The 22,287-nt window shown below is 46.4% G+C and overlaps 1 protein-coding gene across 1 annotated transcript in view; it reads right to left on the bottom strand.

Annotated features, from left to right (window-relative positions):
* Positions 1–4,775: 4,775 nt before the first annotated feature.
* NRP2 (neuropilin 2) overlaps positions 4,776–22,287 on the bottom strand; it is a 242,194-nt gene continuing 224,682 nt past the window's right edge. Inside the window, exons 16-17 of the mRNA XM_081016401.1 lie at positions 16,947–17,015; positions 4,776–9,699 (exon numbers count right to left, since the gene is read on the bottom strand). Of these exons, the coding sequence (XP_080872527.1) occupies positions 9,392–9,699; positions 16,947–17,015 (377 nt within the window). The 3' untranslated portion in view covers positions 4,776–9,391. The remainder of the gene's footprint in view (positions 9,700–16,946; positions 17,016–22,287) is intronic.

The raw sequence follows: 22,287 nt of genomic DNA, 5'->3' as shown, positions 1-22,287 counted from the left end.
AGGCTCTACTGACTGAGTTATCCCTTCAGTGTTTCCAGTGTTCAGAACGGATGTGGGTGGGTAGACCTCCTGCCTCTGAAAATACATCCGTATGCACAGGGTTCTCTTCAGATGTTCAAATGAGCACATCAGTAGGAGGTGAAGCCTCCAGCTGTGATGCTGCCCCCCCACTATTTCCAGTTCTGAATGCCTGCCAGATTTTCATATCCAGTGCTTTCCACACATTTTGCTGCCAGCCGATTGCAGAGAGCTGAAGCGATGTACCTATATGTGTGAACTATGCCTTTGTTCCAAGTGATAGGTTTTGGTAAGAGGGCCGGCCATACGCGGGTGGCGCTGTGGTCGAAACCACTGAGCCTCTTGGGCTTGCCGATCAGAAGGTCGGCGGTTCGAATCCCTGTGACAGAGTGAGCTCCCGTTGCTCGGTCCCTGCTCCTGCCAGCCTAGCAGTTCGAAAGCACGCCAGTGCAAGTAGATAAATAGGTACCGCTGCGGCGGGATGGTAAAAAGCGTTTCTGTGTGCTCTGGTTTCCGTCACTGTGTCCCGTTGTGACAGAAGCAGTTTAGTCCTGCTGGCCACATGACCCGGAAAGCTGTCTGTGGACAAACGCCGGCTCCCTCAGCCTGAAAGCGAGATGAGCGATGCAACCCCACACTCGCCTTTGACTGGACTTAACCATCCAGGGGTCCTTTGCCTTTACCGTTAGGCAGTGCGAGATGGCCGCCTCAGGCAGCAGATTTGGGGTGTCATGAAATGGTGGGACTTGCTAGTTGTTTAATTTACTACCGCTGTATTTTAGCTCCTTAGGAGAAGAGCTGGGATCTTAAGGCACCTCGACTGGGCTGAGTGAGGCCACTGTCCATTGCTTTCCCACCTTACGTAGCAAAATGTCTAAATTTCTTGGGCCAGCCATGTTTCACCAGGGTTGCCAGAGCTGTGCTGGGATGCAGGAGACCAGAGTTCAGTTCCCACTTAGGGGTCTTTGTGTGCATACGTATGTCTGCAGTATCAGTTGAATTCCTGCATTCTGCATGGTACTTTTAATACCATATGGGAATAAAACACATGCCAATTTTGTTTGCATGCTTTGTTAGACAGTCAGAGCAGGAGGAATCTCTTAGTTTTGTTCTCATCAGTGGTGCCTTGTCTCATAAGGCTCCGATTCCTGTTCTTTTTGTATGCAGCTAGTTAACAAGGTGTTGGGGTTTTGTTTTGCTTGAGACTTGCTCCCTGATGGTACAAGTCAATTCTCTACCCATTAAGTCCAATCTGTTTGACTTTGCATCCCGGCGAAAGCGACGGGAGCTAAAACAGTATTTTGATGCTGAAAGGGGACATGCTTTTCTTCACTGAATTTTAAGGCTGTGTTCACTGCTGATCTAATTAAATCATTGCATCTGGTGGGCTCAAACCTAGTCACCAGCAAGACCTCTATGCAGTGGGTGCTTAATTAAAGGTAAAGGTACCCCTGCCCATACGGGCCAGTCTTGCCAGACTCTAGGGTTGTGCGCTCATCTCACTCTAGAGGCCGGGAGCCAGCGCTGTCCGCAGACACTTCCGGGTCACGTGGCCAGTGTGACAAGCTGCATCTGGCGAGCCAGCGCAGCACACGGAACGCCGTTTACCTTCCCGCTGGTAAGCAGCCCCTATTTATCTACTTGCACCCGGGGGTGCTTTCGAACTGCTAGGTTGGCAGGCGCTGGGACCGAATGACGGGAGTGCACCCCGCCGCGGGGATTCGAACCGCTGACCATGCGATCGGCAAGTCCTAGGCGCTGAGGTTTTACCCACAGCGCCACCCGCGTCGGGGTGCTTAATTAGCAGTGAGCAAACGATGAGCCAAAAGCAAAACCGGGAAATATTTGACCCCGAGCTTGAGGAGAGCATTCCAAAAGGTTGCTTTCAAGCTGGGTCAAGATGACCCCATTCAGCATCACAACCTCAGAGATTGTACATTCAAGGCTACTGCATTTTGGGCTGCAGTCCAGCAGTTAGCCACCCTTACAGTTTGAGTTTATCTTCTCCATGGTTGCTCAGAAGCAAGTTATACGGAATTCGATCGGGATTCCCCCCCAGTTAAATAGAGATAAGGATTGCAGTCTGAAGGCCATTGAGACCAGTGGGCGTAAGTGAGCCTAACCCTGTGTGAGCACTTACCGTACTTTTCCATGTATAAGATGAGGTTTTTTTTTAATTAGAAAATTATGTTTAAAATTGTGGGTCATCTTCTACACGGGTAGTGCATAGTGGGGACTTGGGATTGGTTGCTGCTGTGAGCCAGAGATTGTCAGCGGCTATTGGGCATGCTATTGGTGGCCGTGGCAAGGGGCTGGTGTTGATTGGCTGTCGCTGCGGCAACTGGGCAGGCGATTTGCGGATTCTGCCGGCAAAGGGATAGACGATAGGTGGCTTTTGCGACGTGTGCAAGTGGCAGCATCAGTCGGGTGAGCGATTTTCGGCAATCCCCCCCAAAGAAAGCTCCACAACTATGGGCAATTATCCCCATTTTCTTAATTTGGAGTCCCCCAACTCCAAATTGTTATACACGGAAAAATACGGTAACTTCTAAAAAGAGAATTGCTGGTTGCAGAATCTGCCTGGAAAGCATTTGTGCTCCAACTGGGAAGCTTTTCTGGATGTGGGCAAGATGATTGTGGTGACTTTGTGGTGTCATTCTGTAGTCTTAGATGCTAAAAGGCAAAAAAAGGTAAAGGTAAAGGGACCCCTGACCATTTGGTCCAGTCGTGACCAACTCTGGGGTTGCGGCGCTCATCTCGCTTTATTGGCCGAGGGAGCCGGCGTACAGCTTCCGGGTCATGTGGCCAGCATGACTAAGCCGCTTCTGGCAAACCAGAGCAGTGCACGGAAACGCCGTTTACCTTCCCGCCGGAGCGGTACCTATTTATCTACTTGCACTTTGCCGTGCTTTCGAACTGCTAGGTTGGCAGGAGCAGGGACCAAGCAATGGGAGCTCACCCCGTCGCGGGGATTCGGACCGCCGACCTTCTGATCAGCAAGTCCTAGGCTCTGTGATTTAACCCACAGAGCCTTGTAAATAAGACAAGTGACATCACTTAGCCACAAACATGATTGCTAGTCACCTTCTCGGTCAACACACTGTATGTAGTCCCCCAGTACCATGTCTTATAGAAGTTTTTCTGCCCCCCAAAAATGCAAAGCAAGTGGCCTGCACAAGAGAACATTTGACTCCCTGTATCTCGGTGCTAAACCATGGTATCAGGAATGGGAACAGAGCCCGAGTCTTTGCTCAGATTAAAGAGTGGATGGTTCAGGACTAAGATTTGGCAACAGAAACAGGCTGCATAGCTCTGGTCAACCCTCCAGCACCCAGATTACAGGCATCGGGGGGGGGGGAATGAGAACTCAGTCCCACACGAAGGTATACCGAATTCAAATGCCCAGTCAAACACACATTCCTGCAGAGATCAGATGAACCTTCTTCCGCAGAGATACAAACGTTCTGCAAGGTTTGATGCGGTTCCAGCAAGTGATATGCCTGAACGGGAGAAGCAAGGTCGGAAAGCCAAGTGTCACATCTAAATACAACAGGAGCTAGAATGGCCCCAGGATCCAGATGGCTCATGTTTTCCCCCAGCCGCTGCTGCCTGTACCTCTTCCAGTTTGAAACCTCTGCCATGCCTAAATCTGGCACCGTTTTCCACCGGCCTGTGTAAACATTTGTAGAGAAAAGAAAGATAAGAGGGAAATATTCTCTGTAAATAGCAGATTGCCGGGTGCCAGCAGGCATTATTAATACATTAGAAATGTCAGATATTTTGCTGCAAGTACATCGTGGTGCGGGGAGTAAATGTGAGGATTACAAGTTTGCTTCTGAGCCTTATTTCAATGCTTGCAACTCACCCCCATATGCAGTATTGTGGAATTTCATTTTTTTTAATGCAGTGAGATTAAAGGGAAGAGCCCAGTTTTGACTTCCTTACTGCAAAGAATTTGGAAGAGTACGGCATTCTAGTAAACATCATCAGGGAATATTAACCTGGAAAGCCTGGGCTGTCGTGCACAAGAATGGGCTTGAAAGCAGCAATCATACTGGTGTGGGGTCCAGTGTGACCAATTCTTGTGTGTGGTTTAATTAAAGGCAGGGGTGTGAATTACCGTATTTTTTCGTTCTATAAGACTCACTTTTTCCCTCCTAAAAAGTAAAGGGAAATGTGTGTGCGTCTTATGGAGCGAATGCAGGCTGCGCAGCTATCCCAGAAGCCAGAACAGCAAGAGGGATTGCTGCTTTCACTGCGCAGCGATCCCTCTTGCTGTTCTGGCTTCTGAGATTCAGAATTTTTTTTTCTTGTTTTCCTCCTCCAAAAACTAGGTGCGTCTTGTGGTCTGGTGTGTCTTATAGAGCGAAAAATACGGTATGTGTGGAGTTTTCACTCTCTGTGTATCTGCGTGAACCTCTGAAAGACATTCTTGGGCAGAACGTCTAATCCGGAGGGTGCTGTGGGGTCCTCTAAGAAAATGGGTGGGTGGTTGCATGGAAGAGCCTTCCTGTGATTTTTCTGAGCAGCCAAACGAAAGACAAACCTGGCTGTTGAACAGCTGTGTGCTCAACTGGTCCATCCACATCAATGGCAGACATGGAAGTCAACTCTAGCATGCAGATCTCCCTTGCTGGACCCAGGCGGCAAGCACAGAGGGCTGACAGGCCTCCCCAGCCGCAAAAGAAATGAACCGAACACACACACACACACACACACACACACACACACACACACAAGATAGAGAGAGAGAGATCTCTACTGTAATGTTTATTAAATAGTACTTTTAAAAGGCTTTTATACAAATAATAGAAACACAGTTTGAGTTTGTCTTTCCTTAAACACTGAAGAATCACAGTAAAAGCTTTAAAGTCCACATGACCTGGCTCAGCCAGTAAATGGTCGAACTACCTTGAGCTGGTAAAATGTGAGAAATTCTGTTTTCCCTGCATACCACTTTTTTCCAATGGGGTTGGTTTTCTTTTTTCGTTTTTTCATCCCCATGCTCCCTTGTCAACACCTCCCTGCAAAAACAAGGATCGGCGACACTAAAGCCTTCCCTCCTGTCAGCCACAACAAAGAGGCCTTCGAGGGGGTGGGGAGTAACACCTATTTCAACAAAGGCATTGGTAACGCAGGATTGGACTACTTCTTTTTTCTCTCCTCTGTGCACTTTGGAAAGGGGGGGAATTGCCAAAGAACGTGGATCAGCAAATATAACACTTTTCCTTTTTTTTGCAGGTGAAGATGTATTTGACATGAATGTATGCACCGTTTTTCCTTCCTTGCCCTGTTAAAAATACAATCAGTCAAGTTTTCTGCATTAGAACAGTAAAGCACCCAGCAGAGAGGTAAGTGAGGTATCAGCTATGCAGCTTTTTTGGCCTGATTCTGCTCACAGCCAAGCCCCTATAGCAACCAACATGGAATACCAAAGTACAGTGGTGCCTCGCAAGACGAAATTAATCCGTTCCGCGAGTCTCTTCCTCTTGCGGTTTTTTCGTCTTGCGAAGCACGGCTATTAGCGGCTTAGCGGCTATTAACGGCTTAGTGGCTTTAAGAAAAAGGAAACAAACTCGCAAGAACTCGCAAGACGTTTCGTCTTGCGAAGCAAGCCCATAGGGAAAATCGTCTTGCGGAACGACTCAAAAAACGCAAAACCCTTTCGTCTAGCGAGGTTTCTCGTCTTGCGAGGCATTCGTCTTGCGGGGCACCACTGTACGGGACTCTCCAAGAGGGAGCTGGTTTCGTTTCTACGCAGTTTGCGCCAAAAACTCCCTGCTGCATTCATGCCAAGGTCAGTAACATCCTCTGGCCGCCGATTTAAAGGTACAAGTAGTCCCACGTAACCACGCACATACATAACGCATACAGAGAACTCACAAGCACGCGCAAACACATATGCGTTGAAATATATGTATACACGAACTCTCACTCTCTGCATGTCTACTATAGACAGCGACTCTACCTTTTAATATATCTATTAACTCCTGTCAGGTGACCTTCACAGATACAGCCTGTCCTCCTTCATACAAATATAAGAGAAATAAAAATTGGGGGCGCAATCCTGCCAGAGTTTAGCACGTGCTTATCTCTCCCATTGAAATCAATGGGACCGAAATAAAGCTGCTACCTTTGGCCGGCTCAGGCCCCTTTCTTTAATGACAGTAGCAGCAATCTGGTCTGCAAAATGACCCTGTACATTACTCTCTGCGTTTCTCTTGAAATTAGGGGGGAAGGGGAAAGAAGTTTGTATGTGGAATATGCCGGAAAGACACAGGAATCCTCTATGAAAATGGACTTTTTTATGGTGCCACATCAAGACTGCTGGAAAGGCAGTGTTTTTCAAACTTTCTACCACCAGGGAAACTTCCACATCAGCTTCTGCCAAGATAGAAACCCCGTGAGCATCAGCCACAGAACTCCTGCACTGAATCTCGAGGCCTGTTTTTTAAAGCAGGCACACAGTTCGCAAGAGATGCTGGCTTTGGGTGGGTTACCTTGCTTGAACTGTGTGCATGTGCTCTAGGACAAAACCCAAGGCTTCCCAATGTTGTGGTGCAGTTTAGGAAAGATTTGCAGCAGTAGACCAAGTTGTTTTTCGGGGATGTGTGTCTACCGGTGTTACTGATGTATAAAAGTAACTCCTGCAAAGTTTCCAGGGAATCCTGGCGGTTCCCTAGGGCACGGTATGAAAAAACACAGTTTTAAGGCCCAGGGTCTGCCACAGAATTAAATGCACTGGAAACATTTGAGTTCAAGGAAACCCAACTCTGTTTTGGATTGTGGCGTTGGCACATCCCAGAAAATACCGTATTTTTTGCTCTATAAGACTCACTTTTTCCCTCCAAAAAGTAAGGTGATCCCTTTTGCTGTTCTGGCTTCTGGGATTCAGAATATTTTTTTTCTTGTTTTCCTCCTCCAAAAACTAGGTGCATCTTGTGGTCTGGTGCGTCTTATAGAGCGAAAAATACGGTAAGTGCTTTGCTTGTCTACTTGTATACTTAAGTAAAGAAGCATCGCACATGCCAAAAGCTCTGTTCATTCTGCAAGATAAGCGTACATGCCAAAGCTGCTCTGAGAACCATTTCACATGTTAAGCAGCAAGCAAATCCTGTTCGCTATCTGGCGTGCACATGACAGGGTGCACACCTAAGATGCGAAACATGTGAACTGGGCCCCAATGCTCGCTGACATTATGTGCCTGGGAGACTGCATCTCAACAGCTGCACCGGCACAACGTCACAAAACATGCTATTGCGCCAGCATCCCAGCAACGTTATCCTGGCATGCATGTTTACAGTTGGGTGTCACCCCACAGCAGATTTCTGAAATTTCTGCTGTACATCCCCACCTGCTGAGTCTGGAGATCCTTCCTAAATAGCAGCCACTTGGATTTCTCCTAAAAAGTCACTTGAAGATGGCTGAAACAAGAGCTGAAACAAAAAGCATTGGAGATCAAAACATAGCATTTGTAAACTTCTCTTTTACTGGTCTGCGACACACCTCAGGCGTGACAGCATTGGAAATATATTGGACCAATTGAAAGGACAAAACTCTACCCAGTAGAGATCCACGGACCACGATGATGATGATGATGATGAAGATGAAGATGATGATCGTGAGGATGAAAAGGAAGAGGAACAGGGGAAAGGGGGGACGCCTCCCTTGTATTTTGATACAGCACACACCTCTAAGTAAAGGGGAAAATATTTTTCTAAGGCACTTGATTAAAAAAAGATACACACACATACGAACACAAAACCCTTCGGAAACAAACAATTTGCCTTGCAAATCACTAGGGAGCAAGTTGCACTGTTCTGAAGGGATAGGAAGGTGGCAGCAGATTGGTCCAGACCTTTTTTTTTGTTTCCCCGACAACCACACTGGAATATCAGACAAGACTCGATACCCTGCAAAGGATTGTAATGGTTGCTTCCCACCAAAAAGGCCTAACTCTGCAAAGAAGCGATGCTTCGGCTGGGCAGAAAGCACCAGGGCCCTGCCAGCTGTGTATGTCCTCAAAGGCAGCGCCAATCAGAGGTGGGGGGATCTGTCGCTGTGGGGATGTTGTTGGACTACAACTCCCTTTATCGCTGACAAGTGGCCAGACGTCTTTGCAGAATGAAGCCCTTAGTCCTAGCAAATGAAGAAACTTAAATGATGCCTGTTAAAAGAAAGGAGGTATCCGCAACCACTCTCCATCGGGGCTGGATCGCTGTGTTCCTCCCCCCCTCCCTTAAACTCCATTCCTCCCCCTCCCCCACAAGAGTGGTCACAGCATTAACAAAAATATATATAGCAGCCTGTCCTCCTCTCAAAGCATATAAAAAGCTGTCTCCTGAGTTCCCGGGCATCTCATAATTGTGTCTTTTGTTTGCTGCAATTTTCTTATAATAAAAGGAATGGGATTATAAAGGGAAGTGCAGGTGGGGGGGGGGGGGAGGACAGAAAGAAAAGTAAAAGACAGCCCTTATGATGAAGGCCTCCACTGTTTCAATCCAAGATCTGGATTTAATAAATGGCTCTTATTCGCAAATCACTTTTAAGGCTCTTCAGCCTCTCTTGAGGAGGCGCCTCTGTCGAATTTCGCACCTCAGGCTGCCTTTCTCTTTTGCTTTGTAATCTGGGAAGAAAGCACGGCTGCTCCCATTGACCCGCAAGCCTAATTCCTGATCAGAAAAAGGTAAAGGCAACAACATACTTTCTTTTTTGGGGGGGGGGGAGCGGGGTGGTGTGTCTATAAACTGCAGCTTGCTGGGCTCGTCTTACCGACAGAACCAATCCCTTAAAATCAAGGAGCCTTTCTGAATGGCAATAAGCTGAATTGGGGGTGGGTGGGTGGGGAGATAGGCTCGCACGTGTGGTTGTGTGTAATTTTGAAAGATTAGCCTGGCCACCGAAAGAGGAACTGGGGGTGGGGTGTGGGGAGAGGGGAGGGCGGGGAGAAACTCTCTGGAGTTTTCTCAACTAGGGAAAAGAAGTGGAAAATAACGTTCAACATTCTGTTTCTCACTTCCTAAATGCTAACCAAACGTTTGGACTCTTCTGGATTTGATTCACTTGAATAAGACATAAAAACAATAAGCATGGCAGCTCCTTTGCCTGCCCCAACTCGGTTCTTAGCGTGAGAACAATAAGCCGTATGGTTCTCTCCGACGGTCATCCTTCCCCCTGGAAAAAAGAAAGTTTACACCGTCCTCGTTTCCTCCTCCTTTTTTGAAACGGCAGGGCTGTCCGTGACTCCTCCCCACTTGCGTATTCCAGCTCCGGCTTCGTGTAAGATTATGGCATTCAGCTCCCATATAAAAAGTAATCTTCACCAGCCACTTTTGCTGGAATGAAATGTCAAATGCGATTCTGGTGCAATCAGTCATGCTTCAGAGCAGCACTTTTGGTGGTTCATTTTGACCTTGTGCTTGATGCCGTCATAAAGCTCAAAGTTGTAGTTCTCCAATGTGGTGGAGCTCCGAGAGGACAAGCCGGCATAGGAACACGTGCAGTACAGGAGTAACCCCGCGCAAATTGCCCCCAGGAGCACACCGAGGGAACTCATGGCTATGATGGTGACCAGAATGGGGTCCAGTGTGTACAGCCAGCTCTTCTCTTTGCCCATCTTTGGGGTGAGCGGAGAGTTTGTTGAAAACAGCGTGTTGTTGTTCTTCTCCACGCCTAAGTAGTCTGAAACAGAATTGAAGCAGGCGATTAGAAAAGGAGTTATCTTCATTTGCCGTATTTTTTGCTCTATAAGACTCACTTTTTCCCTTCTAAAAAGTAAGGGGAAATGTGTGTGCGTCTTATGGAGCGAATGCAGGCTGCGCAGCTATCCCAGAAGCCAGAACAGCAAGTGGGATTGCTGCTTTCACTGCACAGTGATCCCTCTTGCTGTTCTGGCTTCTGAGATTCAGAATATTTTTTTTCTTGTTTTCCTCCTCCAAAAACTATGTGCGTCTTGTGGTCTGGTGCGTCTTATAGAGTGAAAAATACGGTATTCTTTGATAACTCCAACCAGTGCAGTTAGGGAAAATGTACAAAACCAGTTCAAATATATGTTGGAAGTGTAAGGAAAAGGAAGGGACATTTTATCATATGTGGTGGGATTGTAATGTAATTAAAAAAATTTGGGAAATGATATACAATGAATTGAAGAAAATGTTCCATTTAACATTTGTTAAAAAACCTGAAGCATTTTTGTTAGGGATTGTAGGGAAAGATCTGCCAAAAAAGCTGAAAAACATCTTCATGTATGCGACAATGGCCGCAAGAGTTCTAATAGCACAAGGATGAAAGGCTGAAGAAACCCCAACTAAAGAATCATGGCAAGAAAAATTGATGGACTATGCAGAACTGGCAAAATTGACATACAAGCTATGGGACAAGGATAACTGTGACTTTAAAGATGAATGGGAACCCTTTACAAAGTATTTGAAGACGCAACAAAGCGAACTGAACTCCTTGGCTGGCTTTGAATAAACATTCACAAACTTTTTATTGATTATAATCAGCTAAATAGTTTGAGGATCTATACAACTGTGTAACATGCAGAAAACAGCATTTTTAGAGAAATCAAAGACTGGAACTGAGGGAAGTCGGGGGGGTGGGGTGGGGTTCTGTGGGGGGAGGGAGGAAAAATAGGGCGGGAAATAAGGATGATATGTTTCTGGATAATATGTTTTGTTTTAATTTTGAATAAAAAAGTTTTTTAAAAAAAAGAAAAAGAAAAGGAGAGGGCTGGGTGATATATCATCCCAAACCGGTTTGAAGTCCATGATGGACTTTGCAGAACTGGCCAGATTGACCTGCAGGGTTCGAGATCAGGGCGATCAAAAATTTCAAAGGGATTGGATAAAGTTTATTGTATATTTGAATAATAATTGCAAAAATTTGAAGACCCTAGCAGGATTGAAATAAATCCTACAATGCGGACAATGGCAGTTAAAGAGCTAAATTGTGAGACAGGACTCGAAAGCAGAAAACCTGCTGAAGGGAAGTCATATGCTTGGCAGAGTAAAGTTTGTTTGTTTGTTATTGTATTGTCAATAATATTGTTTAAGAAGGAATAAATAAATAAGTATATATTTTTTAAAAATAAAGAATGAAGTCCATCTCGTGATATCGGTTTCATAATTTCTGACCTGGCAATATACAGTGATACCTCGGGTTAAGTACTTAATTCGTTCCAGAGGTCCGTTCTTAACCTGAAACTGTTCTTAACCGGAAGCACCACTTTAGCTAATGGGGCCTCCCACTGCCGCCACGCCGCCAGAGCCCGATTTCTGTTCTCATCCTGAAGCAAAGTTCTTAACATGAAGCACGATTTCTGGGTTAGCGGAGTCTGTAACCTGAAGCGTATGTAACCTGAGGTACCACTGTATTGTGAATCATGATGTGTGTGTGTGTCTGTGTGTGTGTCTTTGTGTGCTGTGTGGAAAACCACAATGTGAGGAAAACCGTGAAGCCAACCAGTGCCTCTACCTACTTCCATCCTTATTTCAGACATCATGATATATCAGCTGGTGATATATATCACGGCGTTGAAAACCAGATATCGCCCAGCTGTAGTCCTCACATGATCACTTTAGGCGATGGGCTCGTGTGGTGCGAACCACCATCTCTGTGTGGAAAATATATATATATCTCCCTGCCCCAACTCTTGCTTCCAATTTGTACTGTCTGTGGAGGTATGGCTCTGGTAGGGGCAGCGTCACCCACACCTCCAAATTATCTCTCTTTACGATTTCCCCAGCCCATGTTTTCCTCTCTGCTTTTCTCAAAGAAATCCTGCGCAGTTCTGGCTCAGTGCGATGAAAAGAGTGCAAGATAGCATTCCCCCCACAACGAATCAAAACTGTAGCTGTTGGTTGCCAAATTTCTATGCCTAATTTGTCCCCACTTTATGCTCCAGCTGATTTCTGTTCCTCTTGATGTATCACATCTGAAGGATGTTAATTCTGACGTGCTCACAAAAATAACAACGGGAGGGGGAGAATTCAGAAGAGCTTGTGAGTTCAAGTAACGGTTTTTGAAGTAACTTTTTCTCACACAGTGGCAGCCAGTTTGTTTACTGCACTCCAACGTATTAAGGCCCTGAGGAGAATGCACCCTCAATATTAACTATCTATAAAGGTAAAAGGTAAAGGTAAAGGACCCCTGGATGGTTAAGTCCTATCAAAGGCGACTATGGGGTTGTGGCGCTCATCTCGCTTTCAGGCTGAGGGAGCCGGCGTTTGTCCACAGACAGCTTTCCGGGTCATGTGGCCAGCAGGACTAAACTGCTTCTGACGCAACAGGACACCGTGATGGAAGCCAGAGTGCACGGAAACACTGTTTACTTTCCTACCGCAGTGGTACCTATTTATCTACTTGCACTGGCGTGCTTTCCAACTGCTAGGTTGGCAAGAGCTGGAACAGAGCAACAGGAGCTTACTCCATCGCAGGGATTTGAACCGCTGACCTTCTGAACGGCAAGCCCAAGAGGCTCAGGGGTTTAGACCACAGCATCACCTGCGTCCCTTGTAACTATCTACACTCCATGTTGTCCTAGAATCTAGATAACTGCACCTGCCATTATCCAACAGGATGGAGGAAGTTTCTCCACCTGTGAAAAAAACCTTCCTTTCTGAAGTTTCTCTTCTTCTTGACCAGGCATAGGCAAACTCTGGCCCTCCAGATGTTTGGGACTACAATTCCCATCATCCCTGACCACTGGTCCTGTTAGCCAGGGGTGATGGGAATTGTAGTCCCAAACATCTGGAGGGCCGGAATTTGCCTATGCCTGTTCTTGACTCTGAGTGCTAGATTGTCATACATCAACTTACTTCAGTATATAGTCCCCGCCATTAACAGATAAGTACCCCAGTATTTGCAGGACAGTCTATTTCTCAGGAAAGAGGTGCAGATCTGTGTCTCTGCAGGGCTGGAAAAGTCTTTTGCCTGGGATCCTGAATAACTGTTGCCAGTGTCAACAACAGTGAGCTAGATGGACCAATGTGATGACTTGGTATGCAACAGCTTGCTATGTTCCTGGGATGTACAGATTTACGAAGTCAAAACATGCTTCGGCCAACCGGGGCAGTAGTTATCAAAATTTGGTATGTTCCAGTGGTCCTTAGAGCAGTGATATGGGTGGTCAGACCAAATCAGATTGTTTTGTGATTTGAGGACCCGTCCCCTGCTTGGGAATAATAAAAAACACGTGGACACGACATATAAGGTTAATGGGCTAGAAAAAGGCCACAACTTGAGAAGGTATTGGCTTAGGCATTGGACAAGAGCAATTTGACTCCACCCACTCAGGATGAGGGGCGAGTCTAACGAGGGGTTAACCACCAGTAGGGGGAGCCTGTTGATGCAAAAACAACTATAAGCTCTCTCCTGATGTCACCGGGGGTCGTGCCATGGCCCCCCGCCACACAGGGCATTGGACAGGATCCATGACCGCCGGATTCCTTTAACGGAATACCCATAAGTGATGGGGTAGGTGATGGCCACACCTTGCCCTTCCATACACCAACAACACATTCCAGTGGCTAACCACCAGATACCAAGAAAGTTGTGACGATTGCTACGAGGTAGGCGAAAAAAACCAAGAGAAAAAAAAGCCAATTTGCCAACTGGAAAAAACTCCTACCAGGCCCCCTGGGCAACCAACCATGGGTCCATAGCAAGGTCAAGTGAGAAACTACGCACTAAAGGGAGTGGTGGGTGGGTGACTCGTGGAAATCGGCAGCGCAATGGCGGGGAGCTAGCGCAGCCGCATTTGAACAGCTAGACCACGCCCCCCCCGCCGTGTCTCCTGATTGGGTGATTGGCTGGGAGGCGTGCCGCGCCAGCGATGATGACTGCGCAAGGGGCAGAACACCCCCTGCGTGACGCGGGAGCCGGCTCCCACTCACAACACCTCCCCTCCGGAAGGAGGAGAGGCTTTTCCCAGCCAACTAGTTTAGGTTCCTATCTAAAGCTGCACAGACTGTGATTGACTATCCAGTGGGAAATTCCAATAGCCATCCATCACTAGTTGGCTCTATTGGAAGGTATTTTGAGAGAGGCAGGCGAAGACAACATCAGGCTCCTCCTCCTCCTCCATGGCTGGTTTTGCTTTGCTTTGCTTCAAGTGTATGTTTGTAATGTATCAACTGCATTTTATAAATGCTGTGATCCCCTCTGGGAACTTCCATCAGAAAGCAGGGAATTAATCTGCTAAGTAAATAAATACGTCGAGTGTGACCTGACTCTCCATTTAAACAACTAGCCACTCCACATAATGAAAAATGGTGAACTGGGTACAGAAAGCAAAAGAAAAGAAAAGAAAAGAAAGAAAAGAAAGGCTCAAATATTTCTAAACGTGAAATGAAGCCTCGTAACATTTGAAGATTTTTACTACATCTCAATCCTCTTTAATGGTGTGACCTTTAATTTAAATGACCTTTGCTCAAGCCCACGAGTCTCACCCTCCCAGACATCCCGGGAATTACTTCCAGACTGAAATGCCTTCTGACATTATTTTCATATACTCCACATGTACTGTTCATACTTTTAAAGCAGCGGCAGGGGATCTCTGGCCTGTGGGCCAATCTGATAATAATAATAATAATAATAATAATAATAATAATAATAATAATATTATTTATATCCCGCCCATCTGGCTGGGTTTCCCCAGCCACTCTGGGCAGCTCCCAACAGAATATTAAAAACACGACAAAACATCAAACATTAAACACTTCCCTAAACAGGGCTGCCTTCAGATGTCTTCTAAAAGTCAGATACAGTGGTGCCTTGGTTTATGAACCTAATCCGTTCCAGAAGTCTGTTTTTAAATGAAAGCATTCTTAAACCAAGGCGTGCTTTCCCATAGCAGCGGGGGACTCAATTTACAAATGGAACACACTCAACAGGAAGCGGAACATATTCTGCTTCCAAGGCAAAGTTCACACACCAAAACACCTACTTCCGGGTTTGCAGCGTTTTTAATCCAAGCTGTTCATAAACTAAGCTGTTCTTAAACCAAGGTACCACTGTAGTTGTTTATTTCCTTGACATCTGATGGGAGGGCTTTCCAAAGGGTGGGTGCCACCACCGAGAAAGCCCTCTGTCTGTTTCCCTGTAAGCTCACATCTCGCAGTGAGGGAACTGCCAGAAGGCCCTCAGAGCTGGACCTCAGAGTCTGGGCTGAATGATGGGGGTGGAGACGCTCCTTCAGGTATTCTGGCCCGAGGCACCAACACTTTTAATGGCGCTCAGAAACGTACTGGGATGCTGGGAAGGGTGGTCCAAGTTGGTTTGCAAGGCTATTTCCCCCACACCACGCCCAATTGTCCATTCCCTGATGGCACCCACGGTATCAGCTGATGGGCATTAGGGTGGGGTTGAATCCTGTTGATTATTCAACTTAAAGAGTGGGGTTTTTTTTGCCAATGAATTCATTCCAAAGCCTACCTATTCATTCCACTGGGCAGCCTTTGGGAAGTGTCAGGGAACTGCCATCGGTTCAGGAGGGAGAGAGGAAAAGCCGGATGGATTACAGAGAGCCCCCAAAGATCATAGAAAGCAGCGCCTCCAGTGGAGAGGAGCTGCAGGGTTCGGAGGAGGCGAGGCGTTGCCAGGACACCTTGCCTGGGCAAAGCGGGGAGGGGAGAGGTCCACCGTTACCCACACCCTCCTTGCGCAGTAAGGTTTCGCGCCGAGAGGGGAGGCGCAGACTGGACGTCAAGAAATTACTTTTCTGGAGAAAGTTTAAGCCCCGCCCACTCACAGATTCTGCCAGTAAATGAGTCAGCCACGGGAGAGTGGCCCTCTGGACAGATAAAGTTTATTTTGCACCAAAAGCAAGGCTTCACAGCCAAGCAGGGAGGTATTTGCCTGCTTGCTCTCGAGCAACCCCTTGGAAACCCAACAGGAAGCCTAGAAGCAGGGCCTGCGATTGTTCTCCAGTAACTGGTGCCCAGAGGCATGTTGGACGTCAATACTATGTAGCCATCATGACTAGCAGTCATTGGTTTTAACTTGTGGCTGAGCATCTTTGATAAAACGTATTTAACCCAGAACTTGAGATTCCACTGTATCTCTGAGATACAGTGGTACCCTGGTTCTCAAATGCCTTGGTTCCCAAATGCCGAAAACCCAGAAATAAGTGTTTCGGTTTTCAAATGTTTTCCGGGGCACCTGCAACAATCAGAAGCCACGCCTTGGTTTTCGAACATTTCAGAAGTCAAATGGATTTCTGGAATGGATTAAATTTGGCGCTTTTGTTTTTCCTATTTATTTTGTGTTTTGGTTTTTGAGGCTTTTTTGGTTAATTTGTTTTTGTGACTGTGTGGAACCCAGTTCGGCTACTGATTGATTGTTTGTGTGACTGTGGAAATGGATCATCAGTGCAGGTAAGAATTTTTTTTTAAAATCATTTACAATACTGTCTTATTTATTTAATATTACAGTACATTGATTATTGCTTTCATTTTATGGATCAGTGGTCTCGTTAAATAGTAAAATTCACGTTAAATTGCAGTTTTAGGGGTTGTTTTTAAAAGTCTGGAACAGATTAATCTGTTTTGCATTACTTTCTATGGGAAAGCGCGCCTTGGTTTTGGAACACTTTGGTTTTGGAACGGACTTCCAGAACGGATTAAGTTTGAGAACCAAGGTACCACTGTACTTTTCCTGGAGCGGCATGAGGCACATTGCTTTTAAAATACAGTGGTACCTCTGGTTAATAACTTAATTAGTTCTGGAGGTCCGTTCTTAACCTGAAACTGTTGCTAACCTGAAGCACCACTTTAGCTAATGGGGCCTCCTGCTGCCGCCGCGCGATTTCTGTTCTCATCCTGAAGCAAAGTTCTTAACCCGAGGTACTATTTCTGGATTAGCGGAGTCTGTAACCTGAAACGTCTGTAACCTGAAGCGTTATGCAACCCACAATATCTCATACTCACCATCTTCAGAGTCTTCTCCAAAGTCTTCCCCGTTGATTGAAATGTCATCCTCTAAAGCTGGGAAATCGACTGGAATGAGAAATATTTTGTTGTTACTCTAAAATTCTGCATCACCAACCAGCAACGACACACTTTTCATAAGATATGCAAGCTCAAGAAAGCATTTTTTTTTTAGGCTATTCATAACCAGGGCCAACTTCCGCTAATATTCATGAGCACACAATGAAAGATACGTATATCATAGGAGCTCTTCTTTCATCTCTACCAAATAATCTGCTTTTAGGGAAAATGAAAGGGAGGGGGGGAAGGTGTGGAACTAGATAATTCTGATTGCTGTTGAAACATTGTCAGTAGTGTCTTCATGGTTTTCCACGAATCTGAGGGCAATGAAACAATCGTTGAGACGGCTAGAGCGCCGGTGGCGGATGACCCATTCTGAAGCTGACCGGACACAGGTTAGAGCTCAGTGTCGAGCCTACCAAGTGGCGGTAGCGACGGCGAAGAAGGCTTTCTTCGCCGCCTCTATTGCATCTGCAGAAAACAGCAGCAGGAGACTTTTTCAGGTGGTCCGCAATTTAGCGGAACCACCTGCTACATCGGGGCCCAATACGGGCCACATGATCTCCTGCAATGATTTTGCAAAATTTTTTGCAGATAAAATCGCTCAGATTCGGGAAGAGGTAGACGCCACCGTGGGAGCAGGGCCGGGGCGGGGGAGTGCTAGAGTCCTGTCTAGTCAAATTGTGTGGGATCAATTCCAATCTGTTACCTCCGAGGATGTGGACAGGCTGCTTGGACGAGTGAAACCAACCACCTGTCTCCTTGATCCTTGCCCATCCTGGCTTATAAAAGCTAGCCGGGAAGGGCTGGGCGATGGGCTTCGTGGGGTGGTGAATGCTTCCCTCCGTGAGGGAGCCTTCCCAGACCCGCTGAAAGAGGCGGTTATTAAACCGCTTCTTAAAAAACCATCTTTAGATGCGGCCACGATGGCCAACTATCGCCCAGTCTCAAATCTTCCATTCTTGGGCAAGGTGATTGAGCGAGTGGTTGCTGAACAACTCCAGGCACGCCTGGAAGAAGCGGACCATTTGGATCCCTTCCAATCGGGATTCAGGCCTCATCACGGGACTGAAACTGCCTTGGTCGCACTGGTTGATGATCTCCGGCGGGCTAGGGACAAAGGTGAGAGCTGTTTCCTAGTTCTGCTGGATCTCTCAGCGGCGTTTGATACCATCGACCATAACATCCTTCTGGACCGTCTTGAGGGGCTGGGAGCTGGGGGCACTGTCATACAGTGGTTCCGCTCCTTCCTCCTGGGCCGTGTTCAGAAAGTGGTGGTGGGGGATGAGTGTTCAGACCCTTGGGCTCTCACTTGTGGGGTGCCTCAGGGTTCTGTCCTCTCCCCCATGCTTTTTAATATCTATATGAAGCCGCTGGGAGAGATCATCAGGGGGTTTGGACTGGGTGTTCATCAGTATGCAGATGACACCCAGCTCTACCTCTCCTTTAAATCAGAACCAGTGAAGGCGGTGAAGGTCCTGTGTGAGTGTCTGGAGGCGGTTGGAGGATGGATGGCGGCAAACAGATTGAGGTTGAATCCTGACAAGACAGAAGTACTGTTTCTGGGGGACAGGAGGCGGGCAGGTGTGGGGGATTCCCTGGTCCTGAATGGGGTAACCGTGCCCCTGAAGGACCAGGTGCGCAGCCTGGGAGTCATTTTGGACTCACAGCTGTCCATGGAGGCACAGGTTAAATCCGTGTCCAGGGCAGCTGTGTACCAGCTCCATCTGGTACGTAGGTTGAGACCCTATCTGCCCGCGGACTGCCTCGCCAGAGTGGTGCATGCTCTGGTTATCTCCCGCTTGGACTACTGCAATGCGCTCTATGTGGGGCTACCTTTGAAGGTGACCCGGAAACTACAACTAATCCAGAATGCAGCAGCCAGACTGGTGACTGGGAACAGCCGCCGAGACCACATAACACCGGTCTTGAAAGACCTACATTGGCTCCCAGTACGTTTCCGAGCACAATTCAAAGTGTTGGTGTTGACCTTTAAAGCCCTAAACGGCCTCGGTCCAGTATACCTGAAGGAGCGTCTCCACCTCCATCGTTCTACCCGGACACTGAGGTCCAGCACCGAGGGCCTTCTGGCGGTTCCCTCACTGCGAGAAGCCAAGTTACAGGGAACCAGGCAGAGGGCCTTCTCGGTAGTGGCGCCCTCCCTGTGGAACGCCCTCCCACCAGATGTCAAAGAGAACAACAACTACCAGACTTTTAGAAGACATCTGAAGGCAGCCCTGTTTAGGGAAGCTTTTAATGTTTGATGTATCATAGTATTTTAATATTCTTTTGGAAGCCGCCCAGAGTGGCTGGGGAAACCCAGCCAGATGGGCGGGGTATAAATAATAAATTATTATTATTATTATTATTATTCATAATGGCTATAATTCATTAGCAACCACGCACAAAGGTATTATCTTTGTAACTTTCAACAATGACCAACATTAGTCACCATTAACACAACATCCATTTGGCACACTCTGCATGCCATCATCTGGCGTGCTTCTCAGCAGATGCGACGACCCAAATGACCCGCTTTCAACCTGGGCTTCAAATGAATTCAAAGTGATTTATGGAATGATGTGTGTCATCATCATCACCTAGGTATTAATATAAAAGCCGGACAACACTAAGGAGATGCAGAACCCCACAAATGGGTATCAGGTATTTATGAAAATTATTTCTGTGACCCGAGCCTTTTAGTGTGGGAGATTTTTCTTTAGGTTCTTTGAAACATGTTAAAATATCGGTCCAGAGAGTATTGCGAACGGTGCTAGGTCTCTATCACAATCTGCATTTCATTGTACATCTCCTTGGAAAGTTGGTTTCCAAAGGCATTTTTTAAAAAGGGGGGGAGAACATGTACAGTGGTACCTCAGGTTACATATGCTTCAGGTTACAGACTCCGTTAACCCAGAAATAGTGCTTCAGGTTAAGAACTTTGCTTCAGGATGAGAGCAGAAATCGTGCTCTGGCGGCGCGGTAGCAGCAGGAGGCCCCATTAGCTAAAGTGGTGCTTCAGTTTAAGAACAGTTTCAGGTTAAGAATGGACCTCTGGAACGAATTAAGTACTTAACCCGAGGTACCACTGTATACATATGCAGAATATATAGTTTCAGCACCTTTTCTTTCTTTCTTTTATAATAATCTTTATTGGTTTAAAATACAGACATAAAAAATCATTCACAACAGAAACACAGAAGAAAAAGAAAATAAAAAAGTCAAGGTAAAAAGAAAAAACTGTATACAAAAGGAAACAGCATCTTCTCAGATAACAATCAAATAAAAGTTTTGGATATAAAACTTCAGCACATTTCAGTTTCAGCACGTTTTCAATGCATGGTTCTTTTGCGGTTAACATGTTCCATAATATGTTTCCTTCCACTGCGTGCATTGTCACACATTTTCAAAAAGTCAAATTTCACACACGTATGTATGTACAGTAGTACCTTGGTTCTCAAACGCCTTGGTTCCCAAACGCCGAAAACCCGGAAGTTGAACGTACGATGCGGCTGTCGGCTATTGTTTTTGGGGTGCCTGCTCTAATTAGAAGCTGTGCCTTGGATTTTGAACATTTCAGAAGTCTAATGGACTTCTGGAACGGATTAAGTTTGGCGCTTTTGTTTTTGCTATTTACAGTGGTGCCCCGCAAGACGAATGCCTCGCAAGACGAAAAACCCGCTAGACGAAAGGGTTTTCCGTTTTTCGATGCGCTTCGCAAGACGACTTTCCCTATGGGCTTGCTTCGCAAAACGAAAAAGTCTTGCGAGTCTTGCGATTTTTTTCGCTCCCCCCCTTTTTCTAAGCCGCTAAGCCTTTAATAGTCGCTAAACCGCTAAACTGCTAATAGCGCTAATCCGCTAAGCCGCTAATAGGGTTGCTTCGCAAGACGAAAAAACCACTAGACGAAGAGACTCGCGGAAAGGATTAATTTCGTCTTGCGAGGCACCACTGTATTTTGTGTTTTTGAGGCTTTTTGGGTTAAATTGTTTTTGTGACTGTGTGGAACCCAGTTCAGCTACTGATTGATTGATTGTGACTGTGGAAATGGATAAAAGCCCCCCATCCAAACAATGACTATCATCAGTGAAGGTAAGAGGGGAAAAAATAATTTTAATTTTTATCATCTACAGTACAGTGGTACCTCGGGTTAAGAACTTAATTCGTTCTGGGGGTCCGTTCTTAGCCTGAAACTGTTCTTAACCTTAGGTACCACTTTAGCTAATGGGGCCTCCCGCTGCCACCACCGCATGATTTCTGTTCTCATCCTGAAGCAAAGTTCTTAACCCGAGGTACTATTTCTGGGTTAGCGGAGTCTGTAACCTGAAGCATCTGTAGCCTGAAGCGTCTGTAACCCGATGTACCACTGTACAGTGGATGCTCGGGTTGCGAACGTGATCCGTGTGGGATGTTCGTTCGCAACCCGCAGCGTCCGCAACCCACAGCGGTGTGTCTGCGCACACGCAGGGTGTGATCCAGTGCTTCTGCGCATGGCGACCGCTGAAACCTGGAAATAATCTGTTCTGGTACTTCCGGGTTTTGGCGGTCTGCAACCCGAAAAAACGTAACCTGACGCGTCTGTAACCCGTTGTATGACTGTACTATCTTATTTATTTTATAATACAGAACATTGATTATTGCTTTCATTTTATGGATCAACGGTCTCCTTAGATAGTAAAATTCATGTTAAATTACTGTTTTAGGGGTTGTTTTCAAAAGTCTGGAACGGATTAATCCATTTTGCATTATTTTCTATGGGAAAGCCTGCCTTGGTTTTGGAACGCTTTGGTTTTGGAATGGACTTTCGGAACAGATTAAGTTTGAGAACCAAGGTACCACTGTATACCACTTGTTCTCTTGGCACTTGATGGCTTACAGCTAAGGGCAGTAGTTCTGGCTGTTTCGACGCAGAATGGCCTGACTCACATGGAAAGAGCAAGGTAAGGCAGTTTCATTTTTAACAGTGCAAAGGGATTCGGGGTGAGAGATGTTTGACTTCCTGCAGCTGCTTAAGTGTTGGATTGAAAGGGAAAGTGCTCACGAGGAAGCCAGGGGAAGTCTTTGCATTCCTTCCCAGATCTCCTTTCACTGTTTTCAAAGCATTCCCCTCTCTTGCAACACGACTGGCATAGATCCATTTGACAGCATAAGCAACTGAGACCACCATATCTAGCTTGGTCCTATCAATAGATTTTATTGCATTAGCCGTGTGGCCATAGCATGATATACATTAAAATAACAACATGAAATGGGGGTGGGGAGGTAAAGGTAGATATCTTCC

Source organism: Podarcis pityusensis (genome assembly GCF_964106645.2).
Source record: "Podarcis pityusensis genome assembly, chromosome: 1".
NCBI lineage: Eukaryota > Metazoa > Chordata > Lepidosauria > Squamata > Lacertidae > Podarcis > Podarcis pityusensis.
The sequence above is the reverse complement of the archived record's forward strand: the minus strand, read 5'-3'. Positions and strand labels throughout refer to the sequence as shown.